Below are 20,434 nucleotides of genomic sequence, written 5' to 3'. Positions count from 1 at the left end.
GTTTCTTACTGTTTCCAGCTGTTGTTCCGGTTGTTGACGTCACTGGCGACCATCTTTGTGGTGTTTTGACATAGCAGCAAGTTCGCTGTTTTTCATTGTGGTTCTTGTGAGGAACGGTGGTGACCCCGAGGTCTGCCGGCCAGAGCTTTTCTTCCTTGTGCCGCAGACCTTAGGCTCAGGAGTATGGCACAGCAGCCAACAAGTAGTGCACTACGAGCCCTGGGCCTAGAATTCAAGAGCCTCCAGGAAGAACCCGTTGAAGGCTTTCGGGTAAAACTGGTCAACGATGACAATCTCTTCGAATGGGAAGTGGCCATCTTCGGTCCGCCCGACACGCTCTACGAGGGTGGTTATTTCAAGGTGAGCTTGACCGCTACTCAGCGGTCGCCAGCGCTTCTTGCATCGCCAACGGGACTTGCTAAGTAGGCCTACGCCACGCTGCATCACGCGCCTCTATTTTTGGGAAGCCCGTCTTTTGCGAAAGCCCCCCCTGAACAGGCTTGTGTTAGCTGCGAGGGCTTACGCGATCTAAGGTACAGGAATCCTTTGGCTGCATTACGGCATGGTGCTCTCTCACGATGCACTGGGAGCAGCAGGACAGTGTTTTAGTAGATCAGTGTTTGTATAGTGTCTGCACGTCTGCACAGACGCAGCGCACGACCGTAAAGGCAGGCTGTCTAGCGATGCGTGTGAATAAAACGACTTGATGTCTGTAAATCCGCAGGCACACATGAAGTTCCCACCAGACTACCCCTACTCGCCTCCAACGGTACGCTTCCTCACCAAAGTTTGGCATCCCAACGTCTACGAAGTAAGTTTTGCCGGAATCCCGTGTCCTTGTTTTTTTCCCCTAATTGTGATAAACCTGAATTCTAGATCAACAAATGTCTTGCAAATAAATAGGCGTATAGCGTAAATGAAAACTGCCACATGCAGTGGTAGATGGCCTTGCGTGCAGGTCATCCTTTTTCTTTCGGTTATTGACTTGTTGCCAGTTTTCATCCGTATGACCTTAGTGGGGTTCGCCTAATGGGATGTTCACCTTCTAGGTGGGGTGTTTTCTCGTACTTCTCTAGTCGCTACTCGACTTACCGCAATTTTTGATACCCCGCATGATGAGGTGTATACACATGCTAAATGCTATCATTGCTATTTGACGATGTGTGGTCTTGAAGGGAGCACGGAGCATTGCTAGTGTGCGGCCAGTCACGTTTTATAAAAAATTTCTGAACGCAGTTACGCACTTAATGATACAATAAATTGTTCATCTGTGGCAGATGAATAAAATCATTAATGAAAATAGGACGACTTAGCTGACATTTGTGTAAATCTGAAATACAGTTGCCCACTAGTGATTTTCATTGATGTTTTGCTTCACCATCCGCACCACTGACTCTCACCCCTGCTTAGGTCACTGAGCCATCCTTGTAGTTCATTATTTCTCTCTCCCTACTTAGCTGTACAGGTTCCAAAATTAGGTGCAGCTTTGGTTGCTTCTTCTATTATACTGAGCCTTCTGAATAATGTAACTTTCTTGTAACACACTCTATAGCTGACATTAAGCTATCATAAATGGTCTGGTTCAAATTCTAATGTTAACGAAAATTGGTTTTCCTTGAAGTACATAGCAAAAAGCAATTTTTCTCGCAACTGTGTAGCAAAATGCTGTTTTGATGCTTGTTGTATAGCTTACGTGGCATCATTTGATTTAATGCAGAATGGGGATCTGTGTATCTCTATTCTTCATCCGCCCATTGATGACCCCCAAAGTGGTGAGCTGCCCTGTGAACGTTGGAATCCCACACAGAATGTCAGGCAAGTATTTACTAATTTTGTATTAGACAAATTTCTTTCACTTAAAAAGCTGTGCAAAGAAGATGCATAACATTTTGTCAATGGTTTCATTTCCCACAAACTGTGCACATGCATCATTAGTAAAGCGCATGCTTACCATGATGGCTTTCGAGCTTGTTTGCTTTTGTTTTAGTTGTAATGGGTGGTAATGCTGGGTCATATTTTGCCACTGATGTCGCCTGCTCTGCCTTGTCCACTGTTATATTGCACTGTTATGTATTCCACAATATAACAGTGGATATTGCACTTTCGATCAAGCTCAACTGCCATCGGAAGTTCCCTTTGGGGTACTCTACCGTATATAGGACATCAAAGTTTAACCACTTAAGTAAACGGAACTAAAATGTGCAATAGACATTGATTGACAGTTTGGCATTGGCTGTTGGCACTCAATGACGGTAGAGGCATGCTTGCGCATGTATCTTGGCTCAGTGATTCGCAGCAGATATCCCGCAGGTGTAGATCTAGCAGCAAAATTGCACTAGAGAAGGCCGTTTTGATCTGCTTGCTGTGTGTTATTGAGCTGGATATATCACAGCGTGCAGCACTAGACTCGTCCCAAGTTATGTGGCTCAAGCAATAGCTGGAAAAGACAATTATGCATAGTACAAGGTTGGCCTTGCTTTTAGGACTTCTAGTGATAATGTGGTTCTTCGTATTTTCCTTTTTCGTTAGCAGTTTTTTGTCGTTCTGTTGTCCAAGCAGGTTTTTTTGTGCTCAAGCTAGCGATGCACACACTCTGGAACCTGTGTTCATATAGCCTGATTTAAGAACTCTCAAAATGAGGCTATCAATTATAGGGGTATTACTTAAATTCACACATGCGGACTTGACCCTTCTCTGGATCGCACCATGCCAGCAGAGCAGCAGTCACTCGCTTGCATTGTCGCAGCACCCCTAACAGTCAGAGCTGTGACCCCTAACCCGCAGTTCACTGTGAGGCCAGTGAACCGAGGTGTTTCTTCACCTCAGTCATACATCAGTACAGGCAACAAAGAAACCGCAGCGACAGAGCATTCCGCACAGCTCTGGCTGAAACCGCAAAATGGGGGAAGTACACAAGAGGCTAATAATAGTTCAGCTCACCTAACGTGTATCCTAGCTTACGACCCTTGGGCTACGAGTCGCCCAAATTTCAGGGCACTGCAGGGGTACAGCAGGCAGCAGTTTCTGCTGCTGAGTTGAGATGTGGCTAGTTGCACACTCTTCAGCTAAAAGACAAAATTGCATCGAGGAGACTGCGCTTCTCCTGTGGTGAAGAGGGAGTCACCCCACAGGGTTGCCACCTTGGTTGTCAAGGATTCTACCAAAAAGGATCCTAAAATCTGCTAGAATCGGCAAATTCTTTTAGAAATACCACCAAATTACCCGCTAACCATATATGTTTGCTAAAAAACCTTCAACAAAAGAAAGTGTAAATACTAAATGGTGAGAAAAACCCTTTAGCCACAGGAGTAACCTTAACACATTGAAAGTTTAAGGAAAGTAAGGGTAAGTAATTACAAATAAGAGAAATGGCCGTGCTGCTTGCATGATTATAGAGTTCAAATGGCGGCTGAACTTAGGTTGAACGTCACCACTGACTACAAGAAAATATCACGCTCTTACAGAAATGCACACGATGGTGTAATTTTTTCCCGACAATTATCTTTCATCTATGACCACAGCTCAACTGTTTCTCGGTGCAGGCACAGATGCGTGGAAGTGTCAAAGCTTGATTGCTAGTTCGTCGGCATCAGATTGTGGGCCCTGGTATACCTCTTGGCAGACTGGGTGTTCTGACTGGCCTGCAGTGCCTGTTAAATTTAACGGCTCACTCACTCATTGTAGGCATGGTGAGTGCAGCAAATGACAGATAGTTCTCTGGAAACTTGTAGCTGAACCACCCCTTTTTTGTGTCTTTTCAAACCAGCTCTGATGACCATAATGGTTAATGCTACTGTGCTGGGGGCAAGCTTGTTTCAGAGTGTTGATTTCAACAACATTCATGTGGCTGAACTATTGTTCAGCTTCAGCATTCTAGGTGGGTAGCAGGCAGTACCAGCATTGAGAAAGCGAAGTCTGCAAAAATGGGTCCTCACCAAAAGAGTTGTGACAATAATTTCACACCATAAGTTCTGTGTTGTTGACGTCTCCACTGCAGTCGTCAAGCTCGTCCATTGGCTTTCTATGATGCCAGTTCTTGTACAAGGCAAGACATGGCGAGGTTTAGTTTCGGATAGGCTGCTTGCGCTTAATGTCGCAATCGAAACCTTTGTAATGAGTGATGCGTCACCACCAGCAATTTCAGTTTATTCGAATTAGCTAAATATCCACTATCATATGCTCAAAGTTGCTAAAACGAGCAGTCCGCTAAAAATGAACTTAAATTCCACTCTAAACTCTGCTAGACGCTAGATTGACATAATATCCACTAGATCTAGAAGAACATGCGCTAAGATGGCAATGTTGGCAATGTTGCCACTACGATGGCAACATTGCTCCTCGGTTCAAAGAAAGGGGAAGCTGGGGACACCCCAGCGTGCCTTGACTGCAGCGTCACAGCGAAGGCGTAAAAGACAGCATGAGTGGCTAGTGCCCTTTCATGCTGCCATCTTGCAGGCACTTAGGTAATTCTTACATGGTAACCATGCGTGGCCGCTCCAAAGATATTGGAATGCATGTGCTTTCTCACATTTTCTCTCCTTAGTATCACCCTTTAGCCACGAAGAGGCCACTGTCACCTGGGGCTTTTTCCAAAAAGGGCTAGCTCCAGCTACTCTCCCATCAACACGGTTGATTCCATGTTGGTGAGCGAGCAGCTCGAGACCCAGACTGCCGTTGTTGCCGTGAAAGTAGTCGCGAGTCGGGCCGCTACAGTGAGTGATGGTGCAGAGCAGCCTGTGGATGATAGCGGTGCGTCTGAGGCATGCAGGCAGCAGGGTCCATATCACCTTGCTTCACCGTTGTGGTTCTCATTTGGCGGTGCTCACTGCTGGGCCTGTGGTGGCGACAAGGCCGTTGGATTTCTGTTGGCTACCTCTATTATGGCGTAATCTCCAAGTAAGCCTTGAGCTGGTGCAGGAAAGCCGACTTATGATTACCTTGAAGGTCGCCACCCTTTGGTAAGGTAGAGCACATCTCTTCCTGCTCTCCTGGCACAGCTTTCTCCGTGTTGGGCCTTCGCAACTCTCGGGGTTTTTGGCACGAGCAGAAAAGGCGTGCCAACCCATTCTGGATGGTGGCTTGCAACTTGTTGCACGACAGGGGGTCTGCTTTGTTCTCACAGGTGAGGTCTGCCACGGGGCTCACAACTCTTGTGCTCTGGTTCTGCGAATTCTTCATTGCTGCTCCCATCCCAAACAAGAAACTGTTTCGCTGTTGTCCATTTTTTTCTTGCCTCAGTGCTGACACTGCTGCACCATTGTTTTCTGTCATCAAATGTAGGGGTGTTACTCAAAATTTGCATGTGCGCATCTGACCCTTTTTCTGGATTGCACTGCACCAGTGGAACAGCAGTCGCTCGCTAGCACATTTGCAGCAGCCCTAGCAGACAGAGCTCTGACCTCCATCCCATGGCTTGCAGTGAATCGCGACCATGGCAGGTTCACGCCCGGTGTGGTCGCAGCGTCTCCTGCCCGGTTCCTCCTCCCCAGTTCAAACAAGCAGGAAGGAAGCAGTGATGTGATTGGAGCAGCAAACTGCTCCAAAAGGCAAATCCTGCTACGTTTTTGCTAATGTGCTCTAAAGCTGTAACAAAAAGTGTTTTCTGCTACTTTCGAAAACGAAGCTAATCTCTCGAGGTTGAGGCACTTTACTATCGCAAGCGACGTCATAGTCTTCCACCATCTACTTCCTCCAGCAGGAAGTAGAAACAGCAATAATGATGCTGGTGAATGCTAAGCTCCTCATCAGCCACTGTGTAAGACCAAGAGCTTAAATGATATTGAAAGTGGACAGGCTTTGCTTGCCGAGGGCAAGACAAGACGAGTGCTAAGTAGTCAGGATACGTAGCTCAAGAAAAGCTCAAGCAGTACCGCACACAGAAAGAGCACAGGACAAGTTCCTTGCTTCATAATGAGTAAGCAAGCCAAGAGGAAAGCTTCGAGGAGGGACTGATCAACCGCAGGGTCACAAGTAAGTGCGCTAATTGTCCATCGAAGTAGAAGTGGCAGGAGCGTCAAAGATGCAAAAGGTGTCAACGGCTGAACGAGGCCTAGGCATTCACTATAAAATAAAGGTAAAGGGCACGCCGTGGGATTGTCGATGATCATCTTCATGACGCCACTGCGAAGAGTAAGGAGAGCAAAGGGCGAAGAACATTTGCGGCGAATGAACACTTCAGAGGGCGTAAAGAGAACAGTGACATCAGAAATAGCGACGCATGATACAGCACAAGCAGGGAAGAGCACGGAGGAACGGCATTGTCTTCGGACACAAACAGTTTATCACTAGAAGAGCGGTTGTCGGTTGTCTCAAAATCATAAAGTGCAGAAAGTTCGAGTTCGGCGTGACAACAGTCAATAACGGCATTATTATTTGCAATGGAAGTCCCAGCCTAATATGTCATGGGAACACGAGGGCAGCACGACGAATTCGACGGTATACAGAAGTCCTTGAATGAAGACTCGAGCAGTACAGGCAGCGAGAGGCGTAATGTTTTGAGCGTTCGCGATTCGAAGGGAGAGGTTGTATAAAGTCGTCAGAACTTTTCTTAGTATGCAACAAAGTTTGGTGGAAATTATGGATACTGTGGCTCCTGTATCGACAAGTGCCTGGACGATTCCTTTGACATACACTTCCATTACGTTGGCTGGAGAGGGACGAGGACTTGTGCATTGCGACGTGGACGCAGTTCGTGCCTCGGGAACTGCAGGCCATCAGTTTTCCTGCTCGGTGGGTCCAGTACGGCGACGACGTGGAGATGGTGAGCGGCAGGTAGATGCGGGTGCGCGATTAGGGCAAAAGGAAGAGGTTGGAAGGTGAAGAGAAAACTGAGCGGGGGAAAGGTGGCGCTTGCCAGATGTTTGGAAAAGGGAGCATGCAATGGTGTGCCACATGACCAGCACCACCACAAGTAAAACATATTTGGACGGTCAGTGAAGATATGCCATTGTTGGGGGTAAGCTCCGACTCGTGGCTGAGAAGTTGGAAAATGCTGTCAGGTCTGGTAGCAGCATAGGAGGCGGCAGAAAGGTCGGTGGTCGATGCATAGGGGGCGGCGAGAGCATTTGTGAACGAGGTCGGGCAAATGCTTCTGCGTACGTAAGGTGCATTGACTGGCGTCGGATCACTGACTGGAGGAATGGCTTGAGAAACTTGCTCCTGGATGAAGTCGTGGAGCGTAGGTGCCAAAGCAAGTGGTGGTTCCGGGACGCAAGACATCAAAGATAGCTGGTGAGCGAACTCTGCGTGAACGAACTCCTGAATCTTTAGAAACAGAGTAGAATGGTCGTCGTAGACTCCAAGGCTGGACAGAGTCGGCGGGCGCAGGGGGACGTCTGGTGTGAAGCCGTTGCCTGCGCAACTGTAACTCTGACACAATTCGATCACTTTGACGACAGTGTGAGGACTCTTCGATAACATTTGAAATGCGTCGTTCTCAATACCCTTCATTATATGTTTGATCTTCTCCTCTGACATCAACGCGTTACCCGTTTGCAAAGGTCAACAATGTCCTCAATGTAGCTCGTGAAATTCTCTCCTATCTCTTGGGGTAGTGTAGGCAAACGTTCTTCACGAAGCTTTCGTACTGCTGGCCAACAGAAAACTTGGGTAAAGCTGGTCTTGAAGACCAACCACGTAGTTAGGTTGGCTTCATGGTTTTAGAAACCATAGTTTCGCAATGTACGAGAGATAGAATGCGACGTTTCTCAATTTGGTGACATCGTCCCACTGGTTATGGGCATTTACTCGCTCATATGAGGACATCCAATCTTCGCCTTTGTCATCTGTGCTGGAGATAGGGGGATCTCGCGGATGCAAAGCGCCGGCACAAACCAGAGTGGGTGGCGCCGTTGGAAGAGTCCCGCTTGCGTCGTCGGGCATGACAGGGGGCAGAGTGTGACTCCAAAGTTCCGGGGCAGGTCGAAACCTAGCAGCCTCCACCCATTTGCTAAGAGGTTTATTAGCAACGGATGCAGGCGAACAGGCAGCAGTCACAAGCATTCGGCCAAGGACAGCAACCACGAGCTCATTCCGGTGGCGATGCTGCTGAGGCGCACGCTACTCTTCTTCATTAAAGCTAAACTTGCTGTTTAATACGTGATGTGGTTATATAGTTGCCACTAACACCCATTTTTGGGCACAACTATTTCTTGCTTCAAAAAAGGCTTCCTCCTTATGTATGCTGTCTTGCTTCTCTCAAAGCCAATTTTTCCACTTTAAAATATCCCTTCGGATGTTCCAAAAGCCTGTCTTCCTGCTCAAAAACGCATTTTTGTCTGCTCCGGAAAAGCTGTTCCAAAGTGGCCTTGGCCAATCATATCACTGAGGAAGGGGCATGTCATGGCCTTGGCTGTGGCATTACAGTGAAGGCACAAAGGGCAGCAATTCAGTACAAGAGCAATTTTGTAGATAAAGCATGTCGGTGCTGCGAAGGCATCCGAAAAATTGGTCGACTCTATTTTATGAAAGTAGCGTGGGAAAAAAGTGAAAGTAACTTGAATACAAAGCCGGAAATGGACGCTAACCGAGCACCACAAGCAAACGAAGACCACCTATTCTAAACGTGGGAGGCCAAGCTCGCCCTCGGGGACCTGGAATACCAACGACAACTCGTCGCCAGGGCCAAGAGGGCAGTCGAAGCCAGAGGGTTCCTGGCTAAGAAACCTTCCCACCTCAGGGTGATACCGGGCCTCACTCCGGACACTGTTTCAACAATAAACGTTTCTTTCTCTCTCTCTAACTTGAATTTGCCTCTCATAACTTGCTTTACATTGTATCTGTGCAACATTATTTACTATCACTGCACATGTGGCAAGTAGTAGTGTGAAGTATTAAGAGCAGAGTTTTGACTTGAGAAAGGTGTCGTACAAAACTGGTCATCTTTATGGGACTCTGAAGTGCAAGTTTAACTCTTTTCGTTACCGCACAAAAATGGTCATTTTTATAGGCTTCAGAGAAAAAATTTTCTGCCACTAATAATATTCCAGCACACATTGCAGCATAGCAAATTGTACATAATGAAATGCTCTTTCCAAAAGCATAGGTTGCAAAGCAAAAAAATTTATTGGGTAACACATAAAAATTCTAGAAAGCACCATTTCTGTTGCCAGTTGATAAAAACAATAAAAAACATCTACAAAACCATTAATATCAAAGGAAATTCAGAATATTCATTTCAAAAATAAATGACCCAGGAATAATTTTTGTGAAGCGTAGGTGCACTTCGCATTTTTTGCACGAAACATTTGGTTTTGTTCAACTTTGTGGCCCTCGTAACACATTTTGCAGCATCGCCTTTTCGGCATTTTCTGAGGATGGTCCGATAAAAAGTCCAGTAAACTTCACCAGTTTGTCTGCAGCCACCTCTTTCCAGGACCCATCACTCTTAGCGTAGCTGGGCAACTCCAGAATGTGCATCCAAGCATATTTTTTGTTTCCAGATGGTCACCTCTGCAGTGAAAAAGAGCAGAAAATACTACGCCGTTGTAAACAGTCTTGCGCTGCTCCGTAGTGCTGGGCCAATGTGTTCAGGGCAGTCTTCTTGGCGTGAATTTTCTTTGCTACCGGTGGCAGCACATCCTGACCAAGCAAAGTACACACTTTGCAGATTATCAGTGAAGCTCTCAGGTCATGCACAAAGATAGGCAGATAAGCGCGCATGAGGAAGGAGACTGCTCAAGGCCATAAATAAAACTCACCGGTGAACAGCTGCGGATGTCCCAGGCTGACTCAAAACATCGCCATTGGCAGAGCTTGAATCTGGTTTGCTGGCATCGCCAGACTCCTATTTCGAGTCCACATCACTAAATTCAAGTGCAGGTGCAACTTATTTCCGAGCAGGACGCTTTTCTCACGGTGCAGTCGTGCGAGACACCGCCGCCACGGTAGCGACTTTCGATAAATGTGTAGTAACACTGGCAGCTCTCCTCACCGGGATATTGCAAGTGAAGCGAAACCGAAACTTGGAAATTGGCTGAAAATTCCAAGTCGACATGTTGGACATGCGGCGGACCTTCAGAATTGCACTTTTGTGAAATAAAACTACTTGGACTCCAAACAAAAGCTCACTATTGAACAGCTTGCATCATTTTAGGATACTTATCACCACTCAGCATTGTCGGCTGGCAAAGCCAACATCATAATTTGAGTCTTGACTTGCCGGGAGTCTTTTCATCACAAAAATTTGATGTTAGTGCGGCGTGATTCACGAGCGGCGCATTTTTTTTTTTTTTTCTTGAGGGTGACGGCCACGTCCCTCTTCACTACAACACACACACACATTAGTTTGCAAAAAGGTCCGCCAAAAATCGACAACATCGCCAGAGCAGGAAAATTTTAACTGATTCTGAAAGAGGAGTGCCTAGACTAACTACAGGGTGGCACTAAGTGCGTAAAAACCTACTCCAACATGTCGAAATCAACTATTTAAAGCACTGATCTGAATAGTCATGGTAACGAAAGAGTTAACAATGTCGCATTATTCTCCATTTATTGCAGGACCATCTTGCTGAGCGTCATCTCACTGTTGAACGAGCCCAATACTTTCTCTCCAGCCAATGTAGATGCCTCTGTCATGTACCGGCGTTGGAAAGACTCCAAGGGTGCAGACAAAGAGTACGAAAACATCATACGGTGAGTATGCTATGTCGATACAGTACAGCCTGTTTATAATACAGTGCAGTCCACTTATAACGATATATCGGTTAGAACGATAAGTTGACTTAACAGTATCAACTTATGCATTAGGGCTATGAGGGAAAAAAACGTATATAAAATCGGTTATTCACCGCATATCGGATATAACGATAGAAATTTTGTTTCTGGGCGGCGTTTTTCATGCAGAATAATTGTGAAATTTGCGTTCCTGAGTAACTGTTAACCGATACGGGGCGAAAAGTTTGCCTACGCGGGTTTGTATCTGCTGCCATTACCGCGCGGCGCATCCCGCCCGTACGGTTGCAAGTTGATTATCGCAAGTTAAGTTTGTTCCTAGTCCCTTTTGACGCAGGGCAGGCATTTTAGGCGCCACAGGAAAAAATATATAGTTTATGTTGTCTTTCACAGTTCACCTAAGTTTTTGTTTCGTGTACCATCGAGTTTCACCACAATTTCACAAAAGAGCACCCCGTTCACCAGTTTTGCAAAAAACACCACGCCAAGACGAGCCAAGCCAAAGTTTGCCATGGCCAACGAAGCATCAACTGGGTCGCATCTCCTAGCCTGTAGCCAGCTCCCTGGTCACTGGCACAGGGGGTAGATCTGACTGGGCTCCACGCAAGTCCTGAGGAAGGATTGGCGAGGGCTCCACTCTGCTGTCTCTTTCTCAGCGAGCGCGGAAATGCGCCGTGGAAGCACAGTGGGAGGTACGCTGAGAAAGCGCAAAGCTGCGCCTCTCGAGACAAAACTGCAAATTTTGCGAGGCTCGAAGTACGAGCTCGCGCAGTCGATGATATCGACGATTATGAAAACCGGGAGCACCAGGATCATGAAGGCTAGAAGCAGTGGTCATGCCGATCAATGAAAAAGGTGGGCTTTGTGCGCCAGGACGAAACCTCCCTGGGCGAAACCAACACGGTGGAAGCTGCCAACATTACTGAACTCTGGGAACACGTCGCTACCCACGATAAAATAGGTGGTGCTTTGATGGAGGAGTTTTAGTGCAGAAAATGCTGCCTCGTTCTGCGAAGAGATCTCCGACGGAGCGATCGTTGTCGCGACAGACGGCGGCGTTGTGCGACGGAGGCGACGACAGCAGCAGCAGTGACGACGATATTGACAATGGCCCGTCTATGACACCGACCCCAATGTTCAACCAAAGTGCAATGTCGTTGATCGAGTCGCCGATTGATATCATCATCAGCAGCAGCCTATATTTATGTCCACTGCAGGACGAAGGCCTCTCCCTGTGATCTCCAATTACCTCTGTCTTGCGCTAGCTGATTCCAACTTGCGCCTGCAAATTTCCTAACTCCATCACTCCACCTAGTTTTCTGCCGTTCGCGCAACAGCTGGACGCGATGCACACGGCGTTGTGCATCCGAAACTTCTGCGAAAGCAAGTGCAGATTTTTATTTCAGCGTGCCGAACGATTGAGGCACTATTTAGAGGTGTAAATAAACATATTATTCTTCACAGCCTACTTTCCTACAATGTCGATATCTTAATATCTTATTGCAAATAGCAAATTTGGTTTCGGGATACAAAAGTATTGTTCGGCAGTGGTGTTTTTGTTTTTATTGATTTTTTTTTTTTTTTAACAGCAGTCCAGATGTAGCGATGATCAGTGATAGCCATGATATTTTTCATATTTCTTCATATCGTTATAAGTGGACTGCACTGTAGCACCACATTATCAAAACGTTGTTTATATGTAATAGTGATTGATGCTGGCTAAATTGATAAGCTTTTTAAGGCAGAAAAAGAACATTAATATGTGGACAAGTGAATTACTGTGAACACCATTTTAGATGCCTGGCAATAGACAGTTTTATTTCACCATGTTTAGTGTAATAACTGGCTTAGTGGAATAGCAGGATAGAAATGCACAAGTACGAAACGCTTAACACGCTGTAGCATTTATTGCACCGTGTTTAGTGTAATAACAGGCTTGGCAGGATAAAAATGCACAAAACGCTAAATGAGGCGTAGCGTTCAGCATGCACTCTATTTTTCAGGTTTAACATTACCGTCTTTGCGTGGTTTACGTAAAACATGGTGGCGGTCAGGCTGCTTTGACGACCGAGTATTATGGATAACTTTGCAGAGTTTTCGAGATCGCTTCATTTTGAACGCATCGAGGCCTAACAAGATAAATTTCCGGGATGGCAACGCCACCTATCAGCTAGCACAGTCGAGAACTGGGCATGGCAGCATGTGGCCTTTGAAATCAGGTGATCTTGGAGGCCATGGACGGCAGGCTTGTAATGATTTCGCCGCAGGTTGGCAGATATAGAAAGTACAAATACAATGCGCTTCCCGCTGTCATTGAGCTGCCTCTCCCACTTTTCTGACACATGCACAAAGCTTGGCAAATAGATCAGATCACTTATGTGCACTATGGCTATGAAATTGAAAGCGTAATTGAATGCAAAGTCTATTTGCAGAAGGATAACGCTATTTGCCTTAACCCCGCTATTACACCAGCGGTAAACTAAACCTGTCTAATGTTCAGCTAGCGAGCACGTAATGAACATGAGCCAGTAAAGATATTGAGGGGCATGGGGGCTGGCTGCCACAGAGGGCTAATGGCGGATTTGGAATAGAAACAGATTGGAATAGTTCCATGTTATCCTGGCCCATAACTCAAAAAATAAATGCATCGTTATCTATCTTAATTTAAAAGCATCTCTGCAGGCACCTGAACCTATGTCACAAATATTTTTAGTGTAGCATGCATCATCACATTTTTGGCAGTGTGCTGTAGAGCTTTCACTATGCATAATGAAAATGCTGTTTTAACACCTCCATCAACGTCGGCAACAAAGCAACCATACACTTTGCCTGATATATTTACCAATGTCAGCAATGAGTAGAAAAAGGTATTATTTGTTGGAGCCCGAACTACATTTATGCTGGTTGCTTTGTACATTGGATATTCTCTGTGACCAGTTCTCCTTGTGTTTCCCGTTAGTCTGTTCGAGAGTGCTGCCTAGGGATTGCAGGGACTATCATCCAAATCCTATCCCTCTATATTCAGTGCTCTTTTGATTGGACTTCTGTGCTCAGAACACATTTTGGAGCCATGTCATGGCAATTGGCATGCCTCCTGCACTGTGACGATTGCTAACAGTACCCCTCCCTCCTGTCTTCTCCTTCCAACTCCTGGCCCCACCCTCGCCTCTCCCCCTCTTTGTTGGCCCCATTCTATGTGCCACCTGGGGACGTGCTCGCCTGCAGGAAGCAAGTGTCAGCTACGCGGCTTGAGGCTGACCGTGACAATGTGACTGTGCCAACCACCATCGACGAGTACTGTGTCAAGCATAGGCAAAAAGTAGTCGACGACTCCGCGACGTCGGCGGAAGCCGACATGACCGATTTTTACGATGACGACTACGACGACGACTTGGAAGACGACGAGGAGGACGAAGAAGTAGAAGAGGAAGAAGATGCAGGGCGTGGTGACGGTCTTCAGGTTGGGCGCCGTAGCACGGGACCGCCTCATTACAAGGATGATGATGACTCAGGCAATGGCGAGTCCTGATTGCCTGCCCTGCAACGATACCAACAATTACAACGACCTGAAGGCACTGCTGTTGCAGCCAGCACTGGTGGAAGCTTCCTGTGGAGGTGTCCAACTGCCTCAACGAGAGCAGTCGCCAGTGTAGCAGTCACCAGGGGATTGTGTTTTCCGTTCAGGGATGACGTTTCGTTTCTCGGGACATGGGTCGCGCTTGCGGTGGGCATCATCCCCTCCCCCATAAGTGTGCAGGCAACAAGGGTCGGTCGTCGCGTTGCGCCTCTGTCAACACCTGTCTTCTGTGTTGTCCGCTTTTAATTTCAATACTTCAATACTTGTACACACAGTGTTGGCCGCAAGCGGGCTGTGGTGTCAGCGCATTTGACAAAGTTGCACTCAGTCTGGCCAGCCCAGTCTACTGCTGCTGTAGACACTCGCGCGGGCCACAACGTCCATTGATCATGAGTCTGCAAGACTGCAGGTTTTCTCAAGCCATTTTACTTGTTTTCTTTTTGTGTCGGTTCGGTTCTGAGCTATTTAAGGACTATTTATAGACATGACGCCACGCCTGTGTGTGCAAGTACCAGCTAGAGTGTTTCGTTAATGTTTGTCTTTTATTTTGTTTGTGAGTGGAACATGTCCGAATGCTTTCTGCCATCTTTTTGAACGCACATATGCTGCCAGTGCGCGTGATGCAAGAAGTGCTAAGGTGTGTTAGCTGGCTGCAAGTTTCATGGAGACACAGATGAAGGCAGTGACTTAAAGAATAAAGTGGTGAAAGACGTGCTCGTGTGTGTGTCTCAAACATGCATTCTCTCCGCTCTGGCAAACGGCAATTGGGAACATGTAACAGGACACCTACCACATACTTTGATTTCTATCATTGGCACTTGAAAGCATTGATGCAAAGCTGTTCAGTGACAAGAGCTGTCAGTTGTTCTTGGTGGGCTTGAAATGGGTGCATTTCTCATCTGTTTGTTGCAAGTGTGGACTTGGGCATGATTTAGCCTTTTTTTACGTTTAGCCCTTGGCCTGCAGTGTTTCTGCATGAAGGGCATTGTGCCAGGTTTGAATGCCACTGGCAGAGAAGCCTGCGACGTAGATTGCACAGACATGCTTGTCTCTGCAAGGTATTGTACGTGTGTTGGCAGCGAAAAGAGCAGAAATTTGAAATGGAAAGACCACACATGCTTCCCATGTAGCCAGTCTCCTTGCTGGCTGTTAAAATAAATTCTGGGGTTATACGTGCCAAAACCATGATATGATTATGAGGCACGCTGTAGTGGTGGACTCCAGATTGATTTTGACCCCCGAGTTTCTTAATGTGCACCCAATGCACTGTGCACGGGCATTTTTGCATTTCGCCCTATCAAAACGCTGCTGCCCAGGCTGGGATTTGATACTGTGCCTTCAGGATTAGCAGTGCAACCCCATAGCCATTGCATCACCATGGCGGGTACTTTCCACCTGTCAAAAAATTGGAGGACGCTTAAGCTTTGCCGTTAAGAGTGGAACGCGACAGCGTTATCGAGCCCCGTTCGAGCCCCGTTGTAAGCTGGCTTTCCCACTGGAACACAGAACGTGGGAAAGCCAGCTTACAAGGACCAAGCTTACACCGATCCATTTAAAGTCGGCTTCACTTTTAAACAGAAATGCATTGCTGGGAAGTCGTTTTTCCAGGGGCAATATAAGTCGTGTTATATTAAAATGTGAAGGCCCTAGCACCTTTTTTTATTATTTTATTAATTGTTTGCTATTGCCTCGACGCGCGCGTGTAGAAAACGCATTAGGCAGGCGAACTCCCATTTGACCTGCCGAGGATGCGAGCGCCATCTGGATATCATTTTCGCAAGTAAGCTACCCGAGCGCACAGCTGTAGGTCTGCTAGAAATGCTGGAAAAGGAGTTTGTGTTTGAATTTCCTTGTAACAGAATTATGTTTTCTCGTACATTAATATTACAATCCGACGTCACCATGTCTGTAGGTTGTGGTTAGGTCGTACTTTACTGTTTTTCTGACGGATTTCACTGTGAGAAATTCAGTTGTTCACCAAAACCATGCACCTTGTGGAGGGCCTGCGCGGTTGGGGTGGTTCGGGATGATTTTCTCCGCCACGGACGCCGACTCCAAATTTTCTGCGACACGGGGCCCTTAACGCTATCGTGTTAAAAAATGGATTCACTCTGCATTTTGACAGATTGGAAGGCATAGACCATTAGGGAATGATTTGCGGCAAAGCCGCAGTGATTTCCAGTAGTACATGCAAGAGTTGTATCTATCCACAGGTTTCAGATCTAATGCAAGAAAATGAGCAGAAGGAAAGCAGCAGAATGCCAACATTATTCTCAGTCTGCAACTAACCAAACTTCCTTGTGTGTGCACAAACATTACACTTGATACTCTTAATTTAATGTGAAAAAGCATCTCTCTAAGTATTCAAAGTACTTAAGGTAATTTAATGTAAAATTGGTATTGACTGTGCTGTTTCCTAACCATATTCTTGTGGTCCCTGCAATGCCTCATACTGACACGACTGTTGTTTCCCCCTTTTCATCTGTTATCGCTGTCCTTTCATCATTGTTAAGCTAATCTGGCCAGTGCAGTGCCCATTATGCTTGGAAGATCATGCCCAACTGTTCCATCATTATGCCTACCATCGTGTGAATGTGCTTTGTTCATATGTTTGAACCGTCTGATAGTGGCTTTGGTTTGCTTATGCAACAGAAATTACTGAGATGAAACGGTTGAAATGTGGGGAAGCTTTAGAATTGAGATGTTCCTTTAGTGTCACTCTAGTAAATGCTTGGACTGCAGGGCCAAGAACTAGTTCACGCCATAGCCTTCAGACTTCAAATACCAGGCATTTTTAGACAAAGGCTCAGAGTTGAAACTGTTGTTAAGCAGTAAATCTGGTAACTCGGCAGTCAGCCCACACCCTGCCTATATTGTTTTTCGGGGCTTGACCAGTTTATCTGAAGCTCTAACAGTACTTGTCCATTCTGTGCACTCTAGTTAGTACTTTGCCATAGCTACACAATCGATAGCTTGGCTTTCAGTGAGGGACCGTGGACACTGACCATTTTTCACTGCCACAGGAAGTGTGTGGCCGACAGCCGGTTAGAGGCAGAGAAGGATGGCGTGCGGATCCCAACAACTGTGGATGACTATGTCGTCAAGCGCCAACAACCAAAGCAACCAGCAGAGACATCAACTGACCTCACCGACATCTTCTATGACACAACAGATGATGACACTGGAGACTGATTAGTTCTGGGGTGGAAGGAGGGAGGGGTCAGGAATTAGTGGTGCCTTTTTTGTACATAGCCAGTCCACTTTCTACCCATTTTAACCTGCACCATTAAAATGAGTGATTGAGAACAACTGGTCATTATCTCTGCTGTGGAATAATAGTAATTGACGAGGTTTAGTGTCTCATACTTGCACTGAGAGTTCTTTTGCCGATTATGTTTTGGACAAGCAGAAATTGTCATTTACAATTTTGCACCAACTGTTTTATACGAGTGCAGTTTGCTTATCATGGTTATGTCTGCTTTTGAGTGTTTTAATATGGATAGCTCCACCTATCCATTTCACATGCTTATTGCAGATAGCAATATCAATAGCGAGTTGGTAGAATACCTAGTTCTGAAGTAAATTTCAGCAGGGTGTGGTTGCTTCATTTCACATTAAAGGAACACTGAAGAGAAAAATAAATTAGCTTGTATTAAGAAATTATAGAAAGAAAAAAGTCTTGCTATATAAAGAGGAGGCTTTCTGTGCCAGAAAAGCCATACAAACTAAAGACTGGTGGGGGCTCCACCTTTAAGTGTCCGCACCAGCCCATGTCGCATTTTTACAATGTCTGCGTGGGCCTAGTTTAATTATTATTGGCAAAGATGATCTGCATTGTATTCTAAAAGAGCCAAAAAATGAACTTCGAGAGTCAAATTTTAGCTTCATTGCAACGGCTAAAATAAGAGTTTGTACTTGCAATACATTCATGATGTCATGCCGACATTCGCACTGGGGTTTCAACCTGGAACGCGAAAAGTCGCAAGTTCGACCTCGATTCCCTCTTGTAGTAATCCTCTTGCTGTGAAATGAATGAAAACAGTTTCGAGAGAATGCTCTATCAGCCTAAATTGTCTTTAGTGTCACACTAAGCCCCACGAGCATGGCGTTGCAGATGGACCCAACAGCTGCATCTTAGCATACAAAAAGCTGTTGGTATCCAATTATGCCTTGCCAGTGCTTGCAGTTTTGCTCTCCAAATACAACAGTGTTGCAGTGTTGGGGATAAAGCTCTTGCTTCCCCTGGAGGTTTCAGTTGCATTGTCCAAACGGCTTCTATGCCAGCAGCTGGCTCTCTTGGATAGGTCAAAGCTTTGCAGTGCAGAAGTTCTACAACTGCGACTGAATGTTGCGCTGAGCTGAAAAATTGCAAGAGAGGTGAGGCATACGGGACTGACGCTTACTAAAACTTGCTCGGTAGCAGCAGTGACACGCATGTGCTAGCAGAGCAGTGGTCGGACACAAAACACAAACCCTAACCTCAGCAAATATTTTGAGAGAGAGACAAAACTTTATTTTGATGAGGCACGGAGAAGCGTCGATATCCGTGGTGGGTGGAGCCTTCAGTCCAGGGCCCCAGCGGCGGTGGCTGCACTTTCGGCTCTGGCGATAAGCTTTCGCTGATCCTCCAGTGCCGAGCTGGTCAGCACTATCTCCCACTGCTCGTGCGTTGCGTTTCGATTTGGGGAGTTATTGGGGATATCTTGGCATGCCCATGTGGTGTGGTAGAGGGTAGCTCGCTCTGTACAGAAAGGACAAATGGGCTGATAAAGGGTGGGGTACATCGCGTGAAGGAGCGTCAGGTGAGGATAGGTGTTGGTCTGGAGTTGCCTCCAAGTCGTGGCTTCAGCTCTGGTGAGGGATGGGTGGGGTGGCGGCATCGCAAATATTTTGAGGATTCAAGTCTGATTAACCATGGTGCAATCTGGATAGGCACATAAAAAGTTGCAGGAATTAAAATTTTAAAGACTGCTAGAACATAGTTCTTTATCCACTGTTTTTTCCGCTCAGCACAACAATTACCAACTAACAGTCAGCCCTGCTACAGCTGCAAGATTTGCTGCATGCGTTCAAGTACGCTATAACAGACCTTTAGTAGACTAGAGAAGAGAGATAGGGGGGGCGGAGGTGCGACTGTTTTCACAACAAATCCGTGCAGGGGCGGGGCCTCGCATCGATGACGTATCACCATTTTTTTTCTTTTTTTTTTGTATGGGTGTTCTGTGGCGCCTAGCCACCGTAGCGGCGCGGTCGGTGTGCGGCGTCTCAGTTCGGATCAGCTCATTCCACGTGATCGAGAAGTTGGCGCGCGTTTCATATTCGTGGCGTGCGTTGTTTTGTTTCGCTTGTGAAAGTGCGGAATGCAACGATGAGCGAGCCTCCTGACCGACAGAAGGTAATCGAAAAGTACCTCTGATTCCTAGTGAGCGAGAACTTGGCGCGCGTATCATATTCGCGGCGTGCGTTGTTTTGTTCCGCTTGTGAAAGCGTGGAATGCAACGATGAGCGAGCCTCCTGACCCACAGAAGGTGATCGAAAAGTACCTCCAAGGGTTACATAATGAAAACGGCTGCTCCCATGGCAACCTGAAGTCAGACGATGAGCTTAAGTTTTTTTAGAGGTCCTTGGCTGCCGTCAACGAGAGGTATGCTGTGTGGACATCAAGAGACCTGAAAAAGCTGTCTAAATGTAAGGATGTATCGACTGCTTCTCAATGTTTCGCTCTGCGCGTAAAAACGCAGTAGTAATTTTCACCAGGGTTAAAAGGACTGGGACTGGTTCCTTTAAACCGGCAGAACGACTTGTTTCAGTTGTGGATAGTGCGCAACGCTAGACAATTGATTTATCTTGATTAGCCTTTTTGAAGATTGGGTTATCATTGTTCTGGTTACCGGTTCAGAGTTCCCCTGGCACCGATTTATTATTGCGATAGCAATTATATGGACACCCCAAAGCGGAATTCTGGCGTCGCCGTGAAGTTCCGTAGACGTCAACGGCGATGAAATCTTCGCCGCGCTCCGGACGCTGTATGTGCAAGTGAAAGGGCGCGAGGGACGCGCGCTTTCACGAGGAGCGAACGCACGTCGGAGAGCAAACGCGCGTTCGGCGCCGTGCTCCCTGAAGGGCTGCAGAATTAAGCGTCTCGTTCCTGTTTTACAATCGCCAGAGCAAACGCGACTGAAGGGA

The 20,434-nt window shown here is 46.6% G+C and overlaps 1 protein-coding gene across 2 annotated transcripts; it reads left to right on the top strand.

The window, feature by feature from the left end:
* Nucleotides 1-27: 27 nt before the first annotated feature.
* Nucleotides 28-17,558, top strand: LOC119442074 (ubiquitin-conjugating enzyme E2 R2). Of its 2 annotated transcripts, none has more exons than XM_037706795.2 (5): nucleotides 28-360; nucleotides 725-811; nucleotides 1,718-1,815; nucleotides 10,498-10,632; nucleotides 17,272-17,558. In XM_037706795.2, exons 1-5 carry the CDS (start codon nucleotides 184-186, stop codon nucleotides 17,438-17,440), a joined length of 666 nt encoding a protein of 221 aa, XP_037562723.1. In that variant the 5' UTR covers nucleotides 28-183; the 3' UTR covers nucleotides 17,441-17,558. The 2 variants fall into 2 exon arrangements, with proteins under 2 accessions (XP_037562723.1, XP_037562722.1); XM_037706794.2 differs by lacking the exon at nucleotides 17,272-17,558 and adding an exon at nucleotides 13,897-14,962 and having other exon boundaries at nucleotides 35-360.
* Nucleotides 17,559-20,434: the final 2,876 nt, after the last annotated feature.

This window comes from Dermacentor silvarum, chromosome 2 (assembly GCF_013339745.2).
Source record: "Dermacentor silvarum isolate Dsil-2018 chromosome 2, BIME_Dsil_1.4, whole genome shotgun sequence".
NCBI classification, from domain to species: domain Eukaryota; kingdom Metazoa; phylum Arthropoda; class Arachnida; order Ixodida; family Ixodidae; genus Dermacentor; species Dermacentor silvarum.
This window is presented reverse-complemented; position numbering and strand designations above follow the sequence as displayed.

Bases quoted from the DNA above. Each gene is read 5' to 3' on its own strand.
- LOC119442074 (XM_037706794.2), top strand. From the start codon at position 184: ATGGCACAGCAGCCAACAAGTAGTGCACTACGAGCCCTGGGCCTAGAA. The intron at 361-724 runs GTGAGCTTGACC...GTAAATCCGCAG, and splicing joins ACGAGGGTGGTTATTTCAAG to GCACACATGAAGTTCCCACC. The intron at 10,633-13,896 runs GTGAGTATGCTA...GCTCGCCTGCAG, and splicing joins GAGTACGAAAACATCATACG to GAAGCAAGTGTCAGCTACGC.